The sequence below is a fragment of the Macaca thibetana genome, chromosome 11, assembly GCF_024542745.1.
Source record: "Macaca thibetana thibetana isolate TM-01 chromosome 11, ASM2454274v1, whole genome shotgun sequence".
Lineage (NCBI taxonomy): Eukaryota > Metazoa > Chordata > Mammalia > Primates > Cercopithecidae > Macaca > Macaca thibetana.
In genome coordinates, this window is record NC_065588.1 from 65,755,046 (window position 1) to 65,775,827 (window position 20,782).

Here is a 20,782-nt window from a genome sequence, read left to right on the forward strand (position 1 = left end):
GGGAGGCCACGACAGGTGGATCACTTGAGGTCAGGAGTTCAAGACCAGCCTGGGCAACATGGTGAAACCCCATCTCTACTAAAAATACAAAAATTAGCTGGGCATGGTGGTGGGCGCCTGTAATGCCAGTTGCTTGGGAGGCTGAGGCAGGAGAATCAGTTGAGCCTGGGGGACAGAGGTTGCAGTGAGCCAAGATCGCACCACTGCACTCCAGCCTGCGTGATAGACTCCCATCTCAAAAAAAAAAAAAAAAAAAGTGTAAATTTTACTACCCGTTTAATTTTGTTTAGTGAAAATGCCATAAACTAGTACTCATTTAATTTTGTGTAGTCTAAATGCTGTCTCTTGCATTGGAAAAAATTACAATGCTTTCTGTGATGTGATTTTTTTTTTTTTTTCTGTTTTTTGAGACGGAGTGTCCCTCTGTCCCCCAGACTGGAGTGCAGTGTGGCGCGATCTCGGCTCACTGCAACCTCCACCTCTTAGTTTCAAATGATTCTCCTGCCTCAGCCTTTCGAGTAGGTGGGATTACATAGTAGTATGCCACCATGCCTGGCTAATTTTTGTATTTTTAGTAGAGACGGGGTTTTGCTATGTTGGCCAGGCTGGTCTCTATGTTACATGATATTTTTATGCTTGAAAAAGTCATATTAAATGTTGCAAGATGATGTGCTCTAAGTACTTTTTGTTTTTTTGCTTTTTTTTTTTTTTTTTTGAGACAGGATCTCATTCTGTCCCCCAGGCTAGAGTGCAGTTGTGTGATCAAGGCTCATACGGCCCCTATCTCCTGGGCTCAAGCGATTCTTTCACCCAAGTAGCTGGGACTATCATGCCTGGCTGATGTGTTTTTTTTTTTTTTTTTTTTTTCTTTTTTTTTTTACTTGTAGAGACAGACTTTGCTGTGCTGCCCAGGCTGGTTTTACAGCACCTCTTTCCAATGCTTTGTAAGGTAATTTCTCTAAAAAGAGTATGGTTAGACTTAAGTATTGGTACTGATTGGGTTTTTTTTTAATATATATATATAAAGGGTTTTTGTTTTGGGTAAGTGGATAAGAGAATGAGAATGGGTGTAAGTATGGACTGAGTTCGCTGGTTTAAAAGGCAGCTCTAGATTTGGAGGCTGTTACTGCATCAGTATGTAGCAGAATAGACAAGAAGTAAGAGCCCAACAGGTTGAGTTTTTATTGGACAGCTGTGCTAACATGGAGGGACCTTCCCATAAAGGAGCAAAGGATTTCTAAAGAAACACTGATAGACCAAACATGTTTTTGTTTCAGGGTCGGGGGAAAAGTTGAGACATCTGAGAATTTGTCTCAATATTTTAATATTTGTAGATGAGATTAAAACTAGAAAAATGTGACATTATCAGAATTACACTGATTGAATAGCAATACCATCTGCTGTGTGATTTTTTTTAAGTGCTTTATCACACATTAGTTGTGATCCTCACAACTGACGTAGGTGGAGCAGGAGAGCATATGAGAGAACCCACAAAGGATGTGGTGGGACAGGTGAGTTTATCCTGAGGGACCAGATGGCATGGAGTTACACATATTTTCTTAGGTACTTAGGCATATTTTCTCCAAAGACCTTAAAACAGATTGGCCAATGAAGAAGTTTAGAAAAGTAAGAATATGGAAACTACTATATTCAAAAATATAGCCATACCTTGCCTTCATATATTCTGAAGCCCTTACTGATTGTTGTCTTTAGAAAAATCTCAAGTTCACAAATAATCTTTCCAGTTTCAGAGGTAAGTATGACCTAGACCTAACTCCTGTTAACGTTTTTTTTTTTTTTTTCTTGAAACGGAGTCATGCTCTGTCGCCTAGGCTGGAGTGCAGTGGTGTGATCTTGGCTCACTGCAAGCTCCGCCTCCTGGGTTCACACCATTATCCTGCCTCAGCCTCCCGAGTAGCTGGGACTACAGGCACTCGCCACCACACCCGCCTATTTTTTTTGTATTTTTAGTAGAAACGGGGTTTCACCGTGTTAGCCAGGATGGTCTCGATCTCCTGACCTTGTGATCTATCCGCCTCGGCCTCCCAAAGTACTGAGATTACAGGCCTGGGCCACCACGCCTGGCCTGTTAACAGTTTTAGGATGGAGGTTTTACCATTTTAGATTTGGGGTACATGTGCTGCTTGGTCACAAGGGTATTATGTGTGATGATGGGGGTTGGGCTTCTAGCATATCCATCACCCATATATTGGACACCGGACCCAATAGGTAACTTCAGCCCTCATGCCTATCTTACCCTCCATGCTTTGGAGTCCCCAGAGTCCATTTCCTCCATATTTAAGTCCACGTGTTGCTTTTGTTTAGTTCCCACTTAAAAATGAGAACATGTGATATTTTATTTTCTGTTTCTGTGTTCACTTAGGATAATGGCCTCCACCTCCATCTGTGTTGCTGCAGAGGACATGTGTTTTTCTTTTTTATGGCTGTGTTGTATTCCATTGGTGTATATGTACTACATTCTTAAAAGTCCAGTCACCTTTTGGTGGCTTGTGGTTGGCTTTGTGATTTTGCTACTGTAAATAGTGCTGCAACTGCAGGTGTCTTTGATAAAATGATTTCTTTTCCTTTGGATAGATACACAGAAGTGGAATTGCTCGGTCAAATGGTAGTTGTAACTTTGTTTCTTTGAGATACCTCCATACTGTTTTCCATAAAGGTGGAGCTAATTTACATTCCCACCAACAGTGTATGAGTGACGGAAGGAGTTTCTTTTAACTCAGAAATAGCAAGCATGGAAGTAGTGAGTTTTTGTTTTCACAAGACTTGTGACCTGAAAGTAGAAATTTGGAATGGGTCTAAGTGCTTAGGAGCTTAAAATCTATCCTAGTTAACCTTCAGTTTTTCTCTGAGGAAGGATAATTTGGGTTTGATGTTTTACACTCGTCAACCCCAAATCCAGTCTTCCCCTGCTAGCTGCCTCGCTCACAGCTCCCTGTGGATTGGTTTTCTATTGCTTTAACTGAGGATGCACTGGCAGGAGATAGGGAGACAGAATCTATTCTCTTCCTGCCTTTGCTCTTTGTCTCTGGAGGTAACTGCATCCCTGCAAGACCTGCTACTATATCTTTGTTAGGCAGCACCTCTACCATGGCTCTTAGCTCTTAATGGATTTGGGAAACGGTGTTTTGTTTTGTTTTGTTTTGTTTTGTTTTGAGAAGGAGTCTTGCTCTGTCGCCCAGGCTGGAGTGCAGTGGCAGGATCTTGGCTCACTGCAAGCTCCGCCTCCTGGGTTCATGCCATTCTCCTGCCTCAGCTTCCTGAGTAGCTGGGAGGGACTACAGGCGCCCGCCACCTCGCCTGGCTAGTTTTTTGTATTTTTTAGTACAGACGGGGTTTCACCATGTTAGCCAGGATGGTCTGGATCTGACCTCGTGGCCCACCTCCCCTCGGCCTCCCAAAGTTCTGGAGTTATAGGTGTGAGCCACTGGGCCTGGCTGAAACGTTTTTTTACCCTGTTCGGTCTTACAGGTGATGACAGCTGCTGCTATTGTGTCTGGGTTGCTATTGTTTTTTTCCCCCACTTCACCCTGTCTTCACTAAAGTCTCTCCATGTAATCACATGGGGTGAATGCAGTTTCTTGCCAGGGCTCCGAATAATAGAAGTCAACAAAATACTCTGTACAAAACCCTTTATAAAAGTCTGCCATGTGCCGTATTAGCATATTAGGTCAATAGAAGATAAAAAGAGAACCTTTTTAAAAATCAAAATTACTATAGAACTTTTCAGATTCTCAATATGAAGACTAAAGATAACCCTGATTTCATTTATGATTTTAAAATTGTGAGCAGTATATAATAGCACTTTTCAAAGGAGTATTGAAAAGATGACATGAATTAACTTAACCTGAGGAAAGTACCTGGCCCGGCCTCTAGCAGCGCTCCACGTGTCAGCCTTTCCTTCTGTCCCGTGGGCTGGGTACTGACAAAATCTCCCATCTTCAAGAAGTGTGGTGGAACTGTACAAGGCACTGATGATTCAATGATAAGACCTGCTTAGTGTTTGCCAGAAGTGGACAGTCCATAAGGAAAGAAAGGCATGCATATCTTGTTGTTTTCAAATAGTAGTAGTATCCTTTCTATGGTACTGAGATGACAAATAGTGTGCTTAAAAACAAACAAACAAAAAACGAGCAAAAGGCAGAGTAAAAGTATCTAACAGGACCCATGTCTTCAGTCACATGCTTCCTGCCCCTTAAACAGATTTAATGCCAAGAAATAGTCCCGTGTTTTCAAGTACTTTGGTGATTAAGTTAATTCTAGAATAATAGATAAGGATCAAAGTATATTCATTTAGAAATTTGCAAATGCATCTTTGGTAATCATGTCTGTGTGTTTTCCTATTTTGGTAAGCCAGGAACATTTGACCAAATTGTGGTTATATCTCTTATATTCAGGACTTTAGATATTATGGTTGAAAATTTTCTGAAGGGAAAATAGCTTTGTTGTTCTATTGCCACTTTTTTTTTCTCCTGCAAATCATGGGATGCCACTTTTTTTTTTTTTTTTTTAAAGCAAGGAATTACACTTGCTTTTAGGGTAAACATAGGTGTTGTGCTGCCTGATATAATACTTAGTAAAATAACATTTTATGTAAACCTTCACTGTCACATGCCAGGCACTGTTCTATGCATTTTATACACAGTAATTGGTTTAATCCTTACAGTGCCCTGCCGAAACTGTTACCATTTTACAGATGAGGAAACTGAGGCACACAGATGATAACTGACTAGTTCTTGGCAAGCCTGGGATTTGAACCCAGGTAGTCTGAAGGGCCATGTTCTTAGCCAGTATGCTACGTTGCTTCTGGTTCACTGTGTTGGATATGTGCCTTTAGTTTGAGTTCAGTTGCTTATTAGGGCACAAACCCACTTTTAAGTGTAAAATTACAGACTCTAGAGATGTTACATTTTAGGACAAAATAAAGAAGCAAATTTGGTTGCTGATTCATTTCCATTGATTCCATGTTAAAGATTTCAGTTGGCATCACTCTTATTTATGGACTCTAAAATCCTTGTAAACTTCTGGAAGACCTTTTCCCTTTGATGCATTAACACTTTGAGTTTCAAGACTTAAAATGAGGAGCAAAAAAGTTACATTTGGTGCTTCAACATTTTCTTATTTTACTTTCTAATTATGTCAACATTTCCAGAAAACATTAGAAGAGTTATAGAAATGTAAGTATGCATTTATATACTTTATAAAATTGATTGAAATCCTACAGTGAAAACTTTTTGGAAAGCAAATTCAACAGCAAACACTTGACCGTACCATTTGAGAAATGTCTGTTGTGTATTGATTGTTTTAGAATAAAACAGCTTGATTATGGGCCAAAATGTTTATAATTTGACTACTGATTCAGACCATTTAGCTCTGTAGATGAGAGTTCTGTATGGATCAATTGGCTTCACTCTGTTTTATGGTTATAGTCTGCAACTACAGAATGGCCGATTAATCTTGGGAAGGGGAAGACAGGGTCAAAAGAAAGTCAGCAATCGATAAACCTTGCTATAGATTAAGCTTAGAATGCAAGTTCTGTTGACAAAGGTTTCTATCATCAGCTGAATATAATTTGGCTTCCGTCATTAGGAATGAGATAAATCCTAACTGTCCAACAGAAATCTGGGCTTGTTTCTAAAGGAGTTAAATATGTTTGACCTGAAAGTTTAAACCTATTACATTAAATGATTAAAGGGGCCTTTTTTCATAGTCTGATCAATGGGTTGCAAATGCTTTGCAGATGGGAGGTGGCAGTAGGAAGGAATTATGCAATATCATGGAAATTTCTCTTCCTTTAGTTTAGCAGGAAATATTTCTGGTAGGAAGACATACATGAAAATAGGTCTGTTGTGTAATGTCATTTTAGAACCAAACTTTGTTGGGTTAAGATGCTTTTATGGAAAAGGTCCTTTTAAAAACTTGGTACTGTATGTTTTAGTTAAGATGACACTTTTTGTGTCCTTGTTTGCTGAAAAGGTTCAAGTACATAAAGAATTGTGTTATTAAATCACCCACTAACAACAATTTCTTTAAAGTTTATATATTTGTGAGAAGGTCACAATTTACATACTTTCAAAAAACAAAATACCTTGGTTTATACACTGTCAAAACAGTCTATAGAAATCAAAACACATTGAAACAAAGGCAGAGATACTAGGCGAAAGAGGCAGAGACTTCCTATATACACTACAACTTGCTATTCAAATTTCAAAGTACTTGTTTCAAGTGATCACATTTCTCACCTACTACCTTTAAACTAATATGCTTCTGGAAATGTGGTTTTCCTCCAAGGACAGGGATTCAATTTAGCTCAGCTCTGGCTCGTTAGTGTGAATAAACAGAAGGGCTTTGCTTCAGGGAGGTAGACAGGAATCACAACAAGGCTTGACTTTAATGAGACTGCATTGCCACAGAGGTTATCTTTTCCAGATGACTTCCAACATTGTCAGTGACAGTGAACTGTTGGGAGCAGATCTTGGCTCAAACCTTTAGGGAAAATGAACTAAATCAGCATGAGCCATTGTCAAGTTTAAGGTGACAGCTGAAGGCTGCGTGTGGTGGCTCATGCCTGTAATCCCAGCACTTTGGGAGGCTGAAGCAGGAGCATCGCTTGAGCCCAGGAGTTTGAAACTAGCTCGAGCAACATAGCAAGACCTCATCTCTACGAAAAAATTAGAGACTTAGCCAGGTGCGCACATCTGTAGTACCAGTTACTGGGCAGGCTGAGGCGGGAGGAAGGCTTGAGCCCAGTAGTTAGAGGCTGCAGTGAGCCATGATTGTGCCACTGCACTCCAGCCTAGTAACAGAGCGAGATCTTGTCTCTAATAATAATAAAAGGGGCAGCTGGAGTCCACCAGAGGTATTGTCCATCAGGGATCTTTTCAGCAGGCACTAAACTGCTGGGGAGAGTTTCATCTTGAGCCTTTACAACAACAAACAACTTTTTTCTGTGAATCTGATTGCCTAGGTAGAAATGTCCTTTTCAGTGGCCTCAGTGATACATTGATACTGTTTATGGTCATTTACAGTAAAGAAAATATGTCCTGCAAAGGGACAGACCACCAGAATATTTAATTCTATGACAAATACCTTATTTGAGGAGCTCATGAGCCTCATGACCAGTCACTTCTGGAGAGTGCAGGAGTTCAAAGTGTCCCAGCCCTTTTTGCTCTTCAGTGTTTCAAAATATCTGCATGGAGAAGCTGTTTTCTTGCAAACAAGAATTCTCTGGATTCTCATGCCATCATTGGCACACAACTCCCCTCTGAAAGAAGAGCTGTTGGCCAGAAATATTTTCTCAGTGTGATTTATGGCATTCCACCTGGCTGTCTCCATCAGTCTCTACTAGCAGAGCCACCCCCAAATGACCCAGAGCCATCCTTTCCACTCCAATGGAGAGGCTTCCAAAACATGCTGCAGTTGGGTCCCTGGCACTGACTTGCAACTGAAACTCCTCAGGAGTTGGTAGGAGGAAGTGGAGGAGGGGGGACTGGTGCCTGTAGCTCCTGGCTTTCCTCTCTGACCAACGCATAGCGCCTGGCTTTTCTAGGGTCAGGCTCTGGCGTCTCCTCTGCCCATCTCCCCACACGGCGCACACCTTTGGCCACCTTGGGTGCATTCCTGCAAGGATTGTGGTCATAGATGACCAGCTTCAGACTTGACAGATGGGCCAGGCTGGGGAAGTAACGGATGCTGTTCTGGTCCACATCAATCACCTCCAGGAAGGGCATGTGAAGCAGCACAGCGGGGAAGTCAGTTAGCCGGTTGCCCGAGAGCCAGATGGTCCTCAGCTCCTGGAGGTGCCGGAGCTGGCCTGGCAGCAAACGCAGGGCATTAGAGCCGGCATGCAGAGTCTTAAGGAGACTCAGCTCACAGACAACCTCTGGCAGCTGGGTGAGGCAGTTGGCCTCGATCCATAGGGTCCTGAGGTTCTGGAGCAGGCTCAGCTCACTGGGGAGGTCGCAGAGTTTGTTGTTGCCCAGGTAGAGGATGCAGAGTTGTTTCAAGGTGCACACCACTTGGGGCAGAGCCTTGAAGTTGTTGAAATCCAAGGCCAGAATCTGCAGGTTCTGTAGCTGCCCCAGCTCCGGAGGCAGGCTGTTGAGGTGGTTGTCGCTCAGGTAGAGCTTGACCAGCTCCTTGAAGGAGCACACGTGCAGGGGGAAGCGGCGTAACTGGCTCCCACTCAGATCCACCATCTTGTCCAGCGGCATCTCATGGAGGTCCCTGACCACATAGTTCTGGCAGCGGTCAGCAGGGATGAAGGCCACGAGGGCCCTGATGGTGTTCCCCATGCAGAGGCTGGGGGTATGGTGAGCCCCAGAGGACCGACTCACGGAGTGGGGCTGGCTCAGCTGACTGCTCTGGGGCCTATCCTACCCTCCCATTATAACTTGGGGATTGCATGACAAAAGCCAGTCACTTTGACAGAGAAAAGTGCTCCTGATAGCAACTTGAGTGTCTGGTGACAGTGCAGCAGTCCAGCAGGGGCTGGGAGGCCATGTCTGACTCACATGCTTGCCTTTAATCACCTAAGCTCCAATCCCCTTTATCAACTTTTTTTTTCATTTCAAGCTGAAAATAGCTTTGCTGTTTTTTCCCTAATGATAAAATATTAACACATCACATAAAGGTGTAAAAGAAGAAAACAAAAAACACCCATAGTTCTATTATGCAGAGATAAATACTGTATACATTTGCATGTGTCCTCTAGCCTTTTTGCTATAAGTAATCATTTGTTTTTTAAAATTGCACTTTAGGAGCTTTTTTGTTTTTTTTTTTTTGAGACAGGGTCTCATTCTGTCACACAGGCTGGAGTACAGTGGTGCAATCTTGGCTCACTGCGGCCTCGACTTCCTCGACTCCAGCAATCCTCACATCTCAGCCTCCTGAGTAGCTAGGACTACAGGTGCACACCACCATGCCCGGCTAATTTTTGTATTTTTTGTAGAGATGAGGTTTCGCCATGTTGCCCAGGCTGGTGTTGAACTCCTGGGCTCAAGCGATCTGCCCATCCCGGCCTCCCCCTGGGATTACAGGCGTGAGCCATGGCACTTGGCCAGGAACCTTATTTTTTAATCATGACATATCATGAACATATTTTTATGTTTGCAGGTATCTATGCAATTATTTTTAACACCTGCATAGTATTCCATTATATGGATGTACAGTAATTTAAACAGTTCTCTGTGGTTAGGCATCTAGGTTGTTTACAATGCACGACTATTACAAACATCCATGTGCATACAGATGTGAGCAACAGTCCATTCATTTCTTTGGAAACCATCCTTAGAAGTGTTGCTGGAGCAGGCCAGGTGCAGTGGCTCACGCCTGTAATCCCAGCACTTTGGGAGGCCGAGGTGGGCGGATCACTTAAGCCCAGGAGTTTGAGGTCAGCTTAGGCTACATGGTAAAACCCCGTCTCTAATAAAAACCGCAAAAATTAGCTGGGTGTGGTGGCGTGCACCTGTAATCCCAGGTACCTGGGAGGCTGAGGCAGGAGAATTGCTTGAACCTGGGAGGCAGAGGTTTGCAGTAAGCTGAGATGGCACCATTGGACTCCAGCCTGAGTAACAGAGTGAGACTCCGTCTCAAAAAAAAAAAAAAAATGTATTGTTGGATCATAGATATGCATCATTTACAGGTTTTTCTTTTCTTTTTTTTTTTTTTTTTTTTTTTTTTTTTGAGGCGGAGTCTCGCTCTGTCGCCCAGGCTGGAGTGCAGTGGCCGGATCTCGGCTCACTGCAAGCTCCGCCTCCCGGATTTACGCCATTCTCCTGCCTCAGCCTCCTAGGTAGCTGGGACTACAGGCACCCGCCACCTCGCCCGGCTAGTTTTTTTGTATTTTTTAGTAGAGACGGGGTTTCACTGTGTTAGCCAGGATGGTCTCGATCTCCTGACCTCGTGATCCACCCGTCTCGGCCTCCCAAAGTGCTGGGATTACAGGCTTGAGCCACCGCGCCCGGCCATTTACAGGTTTTTCATTGATGGCTCCTCTGTACCCCACCAAATCTGAACCAGTACACACACCCACCAGCAGTGGTTACAGGTGTCTACTTTCTCATGTCTTCGTTCTTATCAGATGATATCTTTCCACAGTTTAAAAACTTGCCTTTGACAAAAGATAAGCAGAAAAGCAGAAGAAAGAGAAGAAAGCTAGCCTTCTGGGTGTTAAATAAATTCGGATGTATTCCTACAGTGCATCTGTGTCAGGTATGTTTGACCGCCCATGAAAGGTTTGTGCTTCCCTTCCATAGTGTCCAGTAGTTCCAGACAAGCAGCTGTCCAGCTGGGACAGTTTCCTGGTGCTGGTCTACAGGTGAAAGTCTTCAAGTTCTGGCCAAAGTAATGTGTGCAAAAGTGTTAGATGTCACCTCTAGACTTGGCTTACTGTAAAACAAACCTTTCACCCTTCTCCACACTCTCCTTCCCCATCTACTGGCTGGATATTGTCACCCAGAGTGACTTTAGGAGCCACCAAGTATGTGGAAGTCATATGTTGAAGGTGGCAGGGCCGTGGTCATCCTGGATTCCTGAATAAGTGCTAAGAGCAAAATATCTCCTTACCCTCCTCACTCCCACTTGATCCCCAGTTGGATTGAGGTAAATGAGAAATAAATATTAATTATGTGACGTCATTGAGATTGGGGGCTTATCTGTTATATTACTTTATACATACAGCAGTTGTTAAAAATAAGGAGGTAAATCCACATATACTGATATGGGAAGTGATTCCAGATAAATAAAGTAGGAAAGGATAAAAGCAAATTTCAGAATAGTTTTTTAATGATTCCCATCTGTGAAAAAATAAACGTATGTCTTTGTGTGTGCATAAAAATATCTGTAAGAAATAATGGTGATTAACTCTGGAAAATCTACCTGAGGGTTTGTGGGTGATAGGGATGCTGACTTTTCCATTTAGATCCTTTTGTACTCTTGATTTTTTTTTTAACTAGAGGCATTTATCATTTTACATTTAAAAACTCCAGTCCAAAAACAACCAATCCATCAGCTTACCTGTTCTCTGAATAGAGTTTCAGGATGGGTGAGGGGGCCTGGCACACCCTTGCTCCGCATCCCATGAATTTGCTGCTGAATTGCTTGTAACGGACCACACCGTTGAGAAGCGCCTTGTGAATGGCGATTCTACAGAGCTGTTTGGTGATGCAGCAGAGCTACCCACTTTCTGCTCACAGGTCACGACTGAAGCCAGTGTTCTTCTGGGACTTTCTACACATTGAATGTCAAGGGCTATTATCTTGAGCCCTCTTCTTGCTTTGCTTATTTGTATTAAAATAACTGGCCTGTTAACTCTGCTTTGCTGCTATATTTAGCATGGTCAGTGGTGACCATGAATGGTTATGAAGCAGCTGCCCTAATGTCATCCCTAGAAATGATAATGATAATAATGTTGCTACCAGGTGCCTTATATATATTATCTATTTTTACAACACCAGCCAGATAAATATGTTTTACCTTACTTTTCAGATGAGAAAACTGTGTGTGGGTCAGAGAGGTTTAATTATATTATCAAATATTGACTGAACACCTACTATGCTGTAGATGCAGGTAATCAAGCAACTAACAAGATAGATAAAACCCTGATCTCACACAGTGTACGATTATATCAGGGTGGGTTTCTTTTTTTTTTTTTTTTTTGAGACGGAGTCTCGTTCTGTCACCCAGGCTGGAGTGCAGTGGCCGGATCTCAGCTCACTGCAAGCTCCGCCTCCCAGGTTCACACCATTCTCCTGCCTCAACCTCCCAAGTAGCTGGGCTGCAGGCGCCCGCCACCTCGCCCAGCTAGTTTTTTGTATTTTTTTTAGTAGAGACGGGGTTTCACCGTGTTAGCCAGGATGGTCTCGATCTCCTGACCTCGTGATCCACCCATCTCGGCCTCCCAAAGTGCTGGGATTACAGGCTTGAGCCACCGCGCCTGGCCAGGGTGGGTTTCTGTTGAACCACACAAGGTGACAAACTTTGCCCCGCCAAACGGAATTTCTATGCAGCACTTTAGATAACAAAACACTTGAAGAAGATCTCTTACATGAAAATCAGAGATTGAAATAAGAATGTTTAAAATCAAGACAAAAAATCAAGAGACTAGAAGAAAATAATAAACTATAACATAATATTTTCAGAGAGTTAACTATAGCACTTGCGTGTTGGGTGTGGTATTACTAGGTCATTTAATCCTTACAGCAATCCTAAAATTTATGTACTGTTATTGTTTCCACTTGATAAAGAAAGAAATGGGGGAACAAGGAGTTTATGCAACCTGAACAAGCTAGTGTGTAGCCCAGCAGGGATCTGAACCCAGATCATCTTGCTCTATAGTCTGTGTTCCAAATACTGTGCCTTTCTTGGATGACGTAACATCCATGAAAAGAGTAGGATGCGATTAGAAAGAAAGAAAGATTCTAAGAATAAGAAAGGGCTCTTAGAAATGAAGATATGAAAAAAGCACAATTAAAAATAAAATAGAAGAAAAACAGTAGGTGTTTCCTCAAAAAATTAAAAATAGAATTATCAAATGATCCAACAATTCCACTTCTGGGTATATACCCAAACAAAATAAAAATAAAAACAGGATCGTTTTTTTGAGATGGAGTTTCACTCTTGTTGCCCAGGCTGGAGTGCAATGGCATGATCTCGGCTCACTGCAACCTCTGCCTCCCATGTTCAAGTGATTCTCCTGCTCAGCCTCTCGAATAGCTTGGACTACAGAGGGGTGCGCCACTATGCCCAGCTAATTTTTTTTTGTATTTTTAGTAGAGACGGGGTTTCACCATTTTGGCCAGGCTGGTCTTGAACTCCTGACCTCAGGTGATTCACCTGCCTCTGCCTCCCAAAGTGCTGGGATTACAGGCGTGAGCCACTGCGCCCAGTTAAGATGGGACATTTTTGCATATTTTACCACAATTCAAAAAATAAAATTAAAAAATGTAATAGAAGGCTTGAGAACATCTTCTCAAAAGTTGAAGAAAAGGTTGGGTGCGGTGGCTCATGCCTATAATCCCAGCAATTTGGGATGCCAAGGTGAGAGAAGTTTAAGACCAGCCTGGGCAACATAGGGAAACCCTGGCTCTACAAAAAATTGAAAAATGAACTGAGTGTGGTGGCATGCTCACCTGTAGTCCCAGTTACTTGGGAGGCTGAGGTGGGAGGATTGCTTGAGCCTAGGAGGTCGAGGCTGCAGTGAGCCATGATTGTGACACTGTGCTCCAGACTTAGTGACAGAGTGAGACCCTGTCTCAAAAATAAAATAAAATAAAATTTAAAAAGAGAGAGGCTGGGCATGGGGGCTCACGCCTGTAATCACAACTCTTTGGGAGACTGAGGCAGGGGATCACCTGAGGTCAGGAGTTTGAGACCAGCCTGACAAACATGGTGAAACCCCCCTCTCTACTAAAAATACAAAAATTAGCCGGGCCTGGTGGTGGGCACCTGTAGTCCCAGCTACTCGGGAGGCTGAGGCAGGAGAATCACTTGAACCCAGGAGACAGAGGTTGCAGTGAGCCAAGATCGTACCACTGCACTCCAGCCTGGGTGACAAGAGCAACACTTCATCTCTCACACACACACACACACACACACACACACACACACACACACACAAAATTAAAAAAAAAAAAAAAGAGGCCGGGCGCAGTGGCTCACGCCTGTAATCCCAGCACTTTGGGAGACCGAGGCGGGCGGATCACGAGGTCAGGAAATCGAGACCATCCTGGCTAACATGGGTGAAACCCCGTCTCTACTGAAAATACAAAAAACTAGCCGGGCGAGGTGGCAGGCGCCTGTAGTCCCAGCTACTCGGGAGGCTGAGGCAGGAGAACGGCGTAAACCCGGAAGGCGGAGCTTGCAGGGAGCCAAGATCGCGCCACTGCACTCCAGCCTGGGCGACAGAGCAAGACTCCGTCTCAAAAAAAAAAAAAAAAAAAAAAAAAAAAAAGAGAGAGAATTATGAAAGAAGCAAATAAAAGAGTTTTCTAGGGCTGACATATATGAGTTCTCTGATGAACCTGTCAACTTCGTAGCACAATAAATGAAAAAGACCAACACCACTGAAAATTTCAGGACACTGGAAAGAAGAGCCCAAAGGTTTCTAGATAGAAGACAACAGAGTACACATACACAGAACTAGAAACGGGAACATCATTGGGCATTTCAGTACCACTATTGGAAACTAGAAGATAACAGAGCAATGCCTTCAAAATTGTAAGGTTAAAATAATGTCCAGTATAGAATCTCACATCTAGTAAAAGTAGGATTTAGAATGATTTTTTTTCAAGTAGAAAAGATGTCAAAAAGTTTCCCTTTTATGCACAAATTCTAAGAAAGCAGTCAAGGAAGTGCTTTATCAAAATGGAAGACACAGAATCCAGAAACCAACAGCCCCAGCAAAGGAAACAGGAAGATTTCAGGGAGCAGGGAGAGCCACAGGAGGCTGGCCAAGAGTGCATCGCTGGCCCGAGGAGTGCAGTGCGCCCCGGTTGGAGGGTGTCTCCGAAGGACCCAGCAGAGCACCTCCAGGAAAGGGTCAGTATTTGTGCATCTGCTGCAACAGAAGGCATGTATCTGCCTGAGGGGAACTGAAAACAGAACCAGTGAGCGAAATAGTCTCACCCTTCTTCTGTGTCCAAGCCTGGAGGATCTAGGAGCGGGGATCAGGGGAGAGGATGTGGAGTAAAGAAGGAAAACAGTAAGCTCTGTATCCCCCTCCCCCTCACCCCTCCCCCGCCCCAACTCAGCCCCGAGACCCTCTCTCAACCCCAGCTCTTTCTCATTGTTGATCCCTAAGCCACAGGCCAGGCCTCACCTGGGAGAAGGAGAGAAGTTTTAAATTGAATGAGATGTTAAAAGTTTGGATGAGACATTAAAGTTTGGACAAACATTTGACTGAAAATTTTAATACCTGAAAGTGTCGAGAAAGCTGTGCAATCTACCCTAGATATGATCCAGGGGCTGGGGTGTGGGTAGGGATTTCATAGAGCGTGTGTGAGGAAGGAGGAGGAGGGACAAGGCTGATGGTGGACTATTCCCCACTGGGTTCAGCCTCCATATGAAACCCGCATTTTGGGGAATAAAATGATCAAGGTGACCCCCAGAAGAACTGAAAACAGCCTATACCAAAAGGAAGCGCACACACCTACATCCCAAAGAAAAAACAATACGTATTAGTGATATTGTAACTATATATATAGGTTTTTGCCCATGGTTCCTGGCTCATAACTCCCATAGCCCCGTCACAATCCCTTGTTGTAATGTTGGGGGCACTTTAGGTGCCAAGAGCAGGTCTAAGGAAACAGAATCTCAGGACTCGAATCTGCTGGTGGGTCAGGAGACCCTCATTCCAGAGAGGGTTTTGCCTCATTCCCTGGAGGAAAGAAGGCTGCACAGAGGCCAAGAAGAATCTGAACAGATGGGCCTTGCTGGGTTTAGATCATATCCTTTTTGTCAAATCTCGTTTCTACAGGCTTGTCAATCATGAAGACTGTCAATCAGTGAAGTCTCCATAAAAGGCCCAAGAGGAGAGGGTCTGGGGAGCTTCCAGCTAGCTAAGCGCGTGGAGGTTCCTGAAGGGCTGTGCCCAGGGAGGGCGTGGAAGCTCCACACCCCTTCCTCCGTGCCGTGTCTGTGCATCTGTTCATCTGTACCCTTTGTAACGTCCTTTATCATAAACCGGTAACTGAAAGTAAGTGTTTCCCCGAGTTCGGTGAGCTGCTCCAGCAAATTAATTGAACCTAGAGGGGGCTTGTTGGGACCTTAACTTTAAGCTGATCAATCAGAAGTCCTGGAGGCCGGAACTGGTGTCTGAAGGCCGGGGTGGCGCTTTTGGGGACTGAGCCCTCAGCCTGTGGGATCTGATACTCTCACCAGGAAGGCAGAGTCGGAATTGAATTGGAGGGCACCCGGCTGATTTCCACGGCAACGTTGCTCCCTTGCTGGCTGGCGGGGAGAAATCCCCACACATACTTTGGGGTCACAGAAGTCTTCTTTGTTGATGATTGTTGTGGCGGTGGTGTGAGAACAGAGGAAAAAGAGGGCTTGCGTTTTTACAAACCTTATTGCAAAAGGTAGAAGAAAAAGTGTTGAAACTAAAAACCATAAAGTGACTGTTCTGTTTTCCAATTAGTTAGCTTTGAGGTGCAGCTGGCTTCTCCTTGGTTTGAAATCATGGTGACGCTGGTGGTGGACACAGAAAAGAGCCCCACAGGCGGAATCCTGGGCCTTCCAGAAGAGCAGTCCAGAAGCAACCTTGTCCCACCAAGCTTGGGTCTGACCATTCGCACCTGTTGGTTTTGAATTCAACTGCTCCATGGAGGCGTTTGCCCAAACCTTGGCTTCAAGCTAATTAATGTTGCGTCTTCAAACACTTCAAGGTGCAGTTCTAGTGTTGCGGTTCTTAATTTCAGTGCAATATAAACTGTCTTTGAATGATTTGGATGACAAGGAATTTATTATGTTAGGAAGCTCACAGACCTCCTTGCCTGTGCTGCAGAACTGCACTTGGATGCTATGGCTAGGACCAATGTCCTGAATTACAGTGCAGCGCTGGTCTTGTGAAGGTATCATTGTCACCACCCCTGGGCCCAGCCCCCCACTGCTTGTACTTCCAAGCCCACTGGGGCTGGCTGCTGCCTCCAAACCTGGTGTAGCCCCCACCATGGCTACCTCCCTCTTCAGAAGGGATTTTGCCTAAGTCCTGCTTTTTTGTGTCACTAGCAGTTGAATCAGGGCCAACGGGGAAGACTCGTTGATCACGTGCCACAGCCGAGCCACAAGGGAGGCTGGGGTTCAGCTTTCGGCTTCTATAATGGGGAGTGATCATTTTCCACCACCAAGATTTATAAGGTGAGAAATTCCCCAAACGTGGAAAGCTGTCAGTCAAAAAAAAAATCAGATACTCACCACAACTAGCCTGTAGTTCACGCCCATCCTCCCATGGCTGTCAAGGAGGGTTTTCCTGACCACGCTGTTTAAGCTAGGCTGACTCTACTCCCAGTTTCTCTCCATGTTAGCACTTATCACAATTTGTGATGGTTTTATTTCTTAGGTCTCTTGCTTGCCTGCTGGACTGTAAACTCCCTGAGGCCAGGGATTGTGCCAATCCTGTTCACTGTTGTATTTTCAGCACTAACAACAGCATTTCAAACAATATGGGCATTCATCTATTCAATAAATAAGTGGTGCACAATGGACACAATTTCCTGCCCTCCCAGAGCATCTGAATGAATGAACAAATGAACAAAGGATGCATTACTCTTAGCTTGCTAATGTAAACTCAGATCGCTGGCAGCCAGTGACTTGATAATATATATTTATGAATAAATAACATTTTCCACCCTTGATTATCATTGAGGTAAAGGAGAGTGGTTCTGAGAAGAACTTATAAAATTTATCAGAAGAGTTAAAAAGATATATACAGGGTTGAAAGAACCCAGAAATGAATTCACATTTGGTTGGTAACTATAAGATAAGCTCCAATCTTTGACTTTCCAGAAAACAATGCAAGGGGGGAAGCTGAAGAATTCCCCTGAGACTTTAGCCTACCACTATGAAAATGTGCTGAGCCTGCTCTATGGACGCGGCCAGAGCAGGATTCCAGAGAAGTCTCCCAAGATATTCTGTAAGTTAATTAGATTCTCTTTCAATGTTGAACTGCTGGAAACTGTTCAATAGCAACTGCTGTGCTAAGACAATTATTCTGAGAAAAATGAGCTTCAAAAATCGCCATGAAATGAAACTTGAATCCTGAAGAAATTCCATCATCAACTCACAGGGTGAGGAGCCGGGGCAAAGTTGAGGGACGGGTGGCCTTTTTTTTTTTTTTTTTTTTTTTTTTTTTTTTTTTTTTTTTTTTTGAGACAAAGTCTCACTCTATCCCTAGGCTGGAGTGTAATGGCACAATCTTGGCTCACTGCAACTTCCGCTTCCTGGGTTCAAGCCATTCTTATGCCTCAGCCTCCTGAGTAGCTTGGATTACAGGCCCGCCCGGCCATGCCCGGCTAATTTTTTTGTGTTTTTAAGTGGAGATGGGGTTTTGCCATGGTGGTCAGGCTGGTCTCAAACTCCTGACCTCAAGTAATCCACCCGCCTCGGCCTCCCAAAGTGCTGGAATTACAAGCATGAGCCACTGAGCTCAGCCAGGGGTGGCATTTTATAGCCTATATGTGCGCGAAAGGAACCAAGGTCAGGAGAATGGGCCTTGGTAAAATTCTGCTTTGTAGTCCCCAGGAACCGGCAATGAGGGGATGTGCTCTCTGAAGCTGGGCTTCCGGATGGCCTGGAGAGAGGCCTGGCCTAGGATTACAGCCAGAGGATGCTTTTGTCCATTTTGATGACCATCTGCTCCCTACTTCACAAAGGTAGAATTTGCCATCAGAATGCACTTCAGTCTCAGAGTGGCCTTTGGACAAAAACAAACAACAAAAACAACAAAACCCCACAGATCAGCACTTCTTCATCGGAGAGTTTCAATGGTTCCGTCGGGCTTAATGCAGTCTTCTAAGTACGTCCTCCAAATGTATCAGCCTCTGCCAGGGGACAGTTGGCAATGTCTGAAGACATTTTTGGTTGTCACACTGAGAGGGTGCTTCCGGCATGTAGTGAGTAGGGCCTAGGATGCTGGTAAACATCCTGCATTGCACAGGACAGCTGCCGGCAACAAAACTTATCTGGACCAAAATGTCAGTGGGGCTGAGGTTGAGAGCCCCTGGGCCCTAATGCCAGCCAGCTGTCTTCCAGGGAAGTGCATCCCTGTCATCATAAAATAGATACAACAAGTAGTATTTTATCTTCCTGACTGGAATACAATTTGTCTTCAGTCTCAAGGAAGGTTTTCTTTCAATTTAATAAAGTGGAGTGGGATCAAATACAGCTATACTTTCAAGAATTTCCTTTGGCAGCTTTGATATTTCCAGATCTTCTTGACAAGTAGAGGGCTGATAATGTGCAGACAACTTTGGGTTGGGACTCATGAAATTTGAATCAACGATAAGCCTTATAAAAGATGCATGAAGTCACCTATAAGGCTTTTTGTTTTGTTTTTGTTTGTTTTTTGACGGAGTAGGAGGTGGGGGACTGGTGGATCTTGCAATGCATTTTCCAGTAGAAATAATGCTATAAATTATGGTATTTTATATCAGTCTATAATTTGCTTAATTCATAGAGCAACAGTATGGTGATGGTACAGTGATTGCAGTCTTACTGACTGCTGTGTGTAAGATGGTTTCTGTGTGGAAACAGATTCTGAGCTGCAGCTCAAGCAACAGGGCCAGTAGCTAGAGGTGGTTTAGAGGATGGTAGATGCCATCTGGGGACACCAGGGGCTGTGCATATTGCTGCTTCAGTACAACCAGGGTTCTTCCAGCAAGCAAGAAAAGGGAGGTGAGGAAGGAAGCCCACAGTGCCTGACACTGGAATGTATGATGTGTGTGGGTTGGCATTCAGTTGGATTTGGGATAGAATTTCATTTCTACCATTTCCCGACTGTATGGCCTTGGAGACATTGCTTAACCTCTTTGAAAGTCTTTCTACATTTGTCAAATGGAGATAGTAATGATAACTAAATTAAACAGAGAGAAGTACATGGAGATGATAATAATCATCATCATGGTAAGGGGCCGGGTGCAGTGGGTCACGCCTGTAATCCTAGCACTTTAGGAGACTGAGGCGGGCAGATCACTTGAGGTCAGGAGTTCAAAACCAGCCTGGCCAACATGGTGAAACCCCGTCTTTACTAAAAATACAAAAAATTAGTTGGGCATGGTGGTGCACGCCTGTAATCCCCAGCTACTTGGGAGGCTGAGGCAGGAAAATCGCTTGAACCCAGGAGGTGGAGGTTGCAGTGAGCCAAGATCACGCCATTGCACAGCAGCTTGGGTGACAGAGCAAGACTCTGTCTTAAAAAATAAAATAAAATCATGGTAAGGATTAAATGACAGTACCTGGAATACAGCTGAAGCTGAATACATGTCAGTTTCCTCCCGCCAGCCCTCCCAACTTTCTCTGTTGCCAACATAGTACTCGCCTGGTATCACCTCACAAAGAATGTCAATATTTGCCCAAATCTGTGGTCAGCTCCAGCCATATCCATAAAACTCCTGCCAACTTAGAATCTCCTGGAATTGAGCAACCTCACAACTTTGGGAACCAATGAACCAATGAGCTACCAAGAAGCCTGAGGAGTAGAGAGAGGCTGCTGAACGAGAGCAATGAAGCCGATCTTGGTGGCTCTGCTGTGCTTTCCGATTGTCGCGGGCATAGGGAGGTAAGTGGACCTTGGCATAGCGTGAGGCCTTGACGTCGTCTCTCCTTGGTTGTCACCTCTCATCCCCTCCACGCAGCGGGGCTGACATTGGAATGGGATAATTTGAAACTGGGCAGGGGACTGACACTGTGAGCTCACTCATCTTTTTCTCTCCTTTTAGGATTTCTTTGATCCAACCCATGTCCAGCAGGCGTCATGTTTGAGAAGCAGGGACCCTGGAGGAGTTCAGGACAGACCGCCAGCTGGACGTGTCTCTGTGAGCTAGCTATCTGAGGCTCTTTCCTCCGGAAGTGTATTTATGTGCCAGGATGATCTAAGAGCATTTACATAATTATATGAGTGGACTATGTGAGTTGACTGGGGATCTGTGGACATCTGACTCTAAAACGCCACAAACCAACCTGGCCTCCCCAAGGTGCTCAGGGCAAGCTATGCTTTCCTTTCGTTGGAGAGTTTTTCCTATTTGTGTGTGGAGGGAGAAGGGTCATTGGT

The 20,782-nt window shown here is 44.2% G+C and overlaps 1 protein-coding gene across 2 annotated transcripts; it reads right to left on the bottom strand.

The window, feature by feature from the left end:
• Window positions 1-1,959: 1,959 nt before the first annotated feature.
• Window positions 1,960-9,633, bottom strand: LRRC10 (leucine rich repeat containing 10). Of its 2 annotated transcripts, XR_007717937.1 has the most exons (2): window positions 7,108-9,633; window positions 1,960-3,989 (listed from the first exon to the last, which is right to left on the bottom strand). XR_007717937.1 is itself a non-coding variant. In XM_050750345.1 (1 exon), the coding sequence occupies exon 1, from the start codon at window positions 8,310-8,312 to the stop codon at window positions 7,473-7,475; it is 840 nt and encodes a 279-aa protein (XP_050606302.1). In that variant the 5' UTR covers window positions 8,313-9,633; the 3' UTR covers window positions 6,043-7,472. The 2 variants fall into 2 exon arrangements, 1 of the variants encoding a protein (XP_050606302.1); XM_050750345.1 differs by lacking the exon at window positions 1,960-3,989 and having other exon boundaries at window positions 6,043-9,633.
• Between the last annotated feature and the right edge of the window lie 11,149 nt (window positions 9,634-20,782).

Coding starts and splice junctions, on each gene's coding strand:
- LRRC10 (XM_050750345.1), bottom strand. CDS start 8,312: ATGGGGAACACCATCAGGGCCCTCGTGGCCTTCATCCCTGCTGACCGC.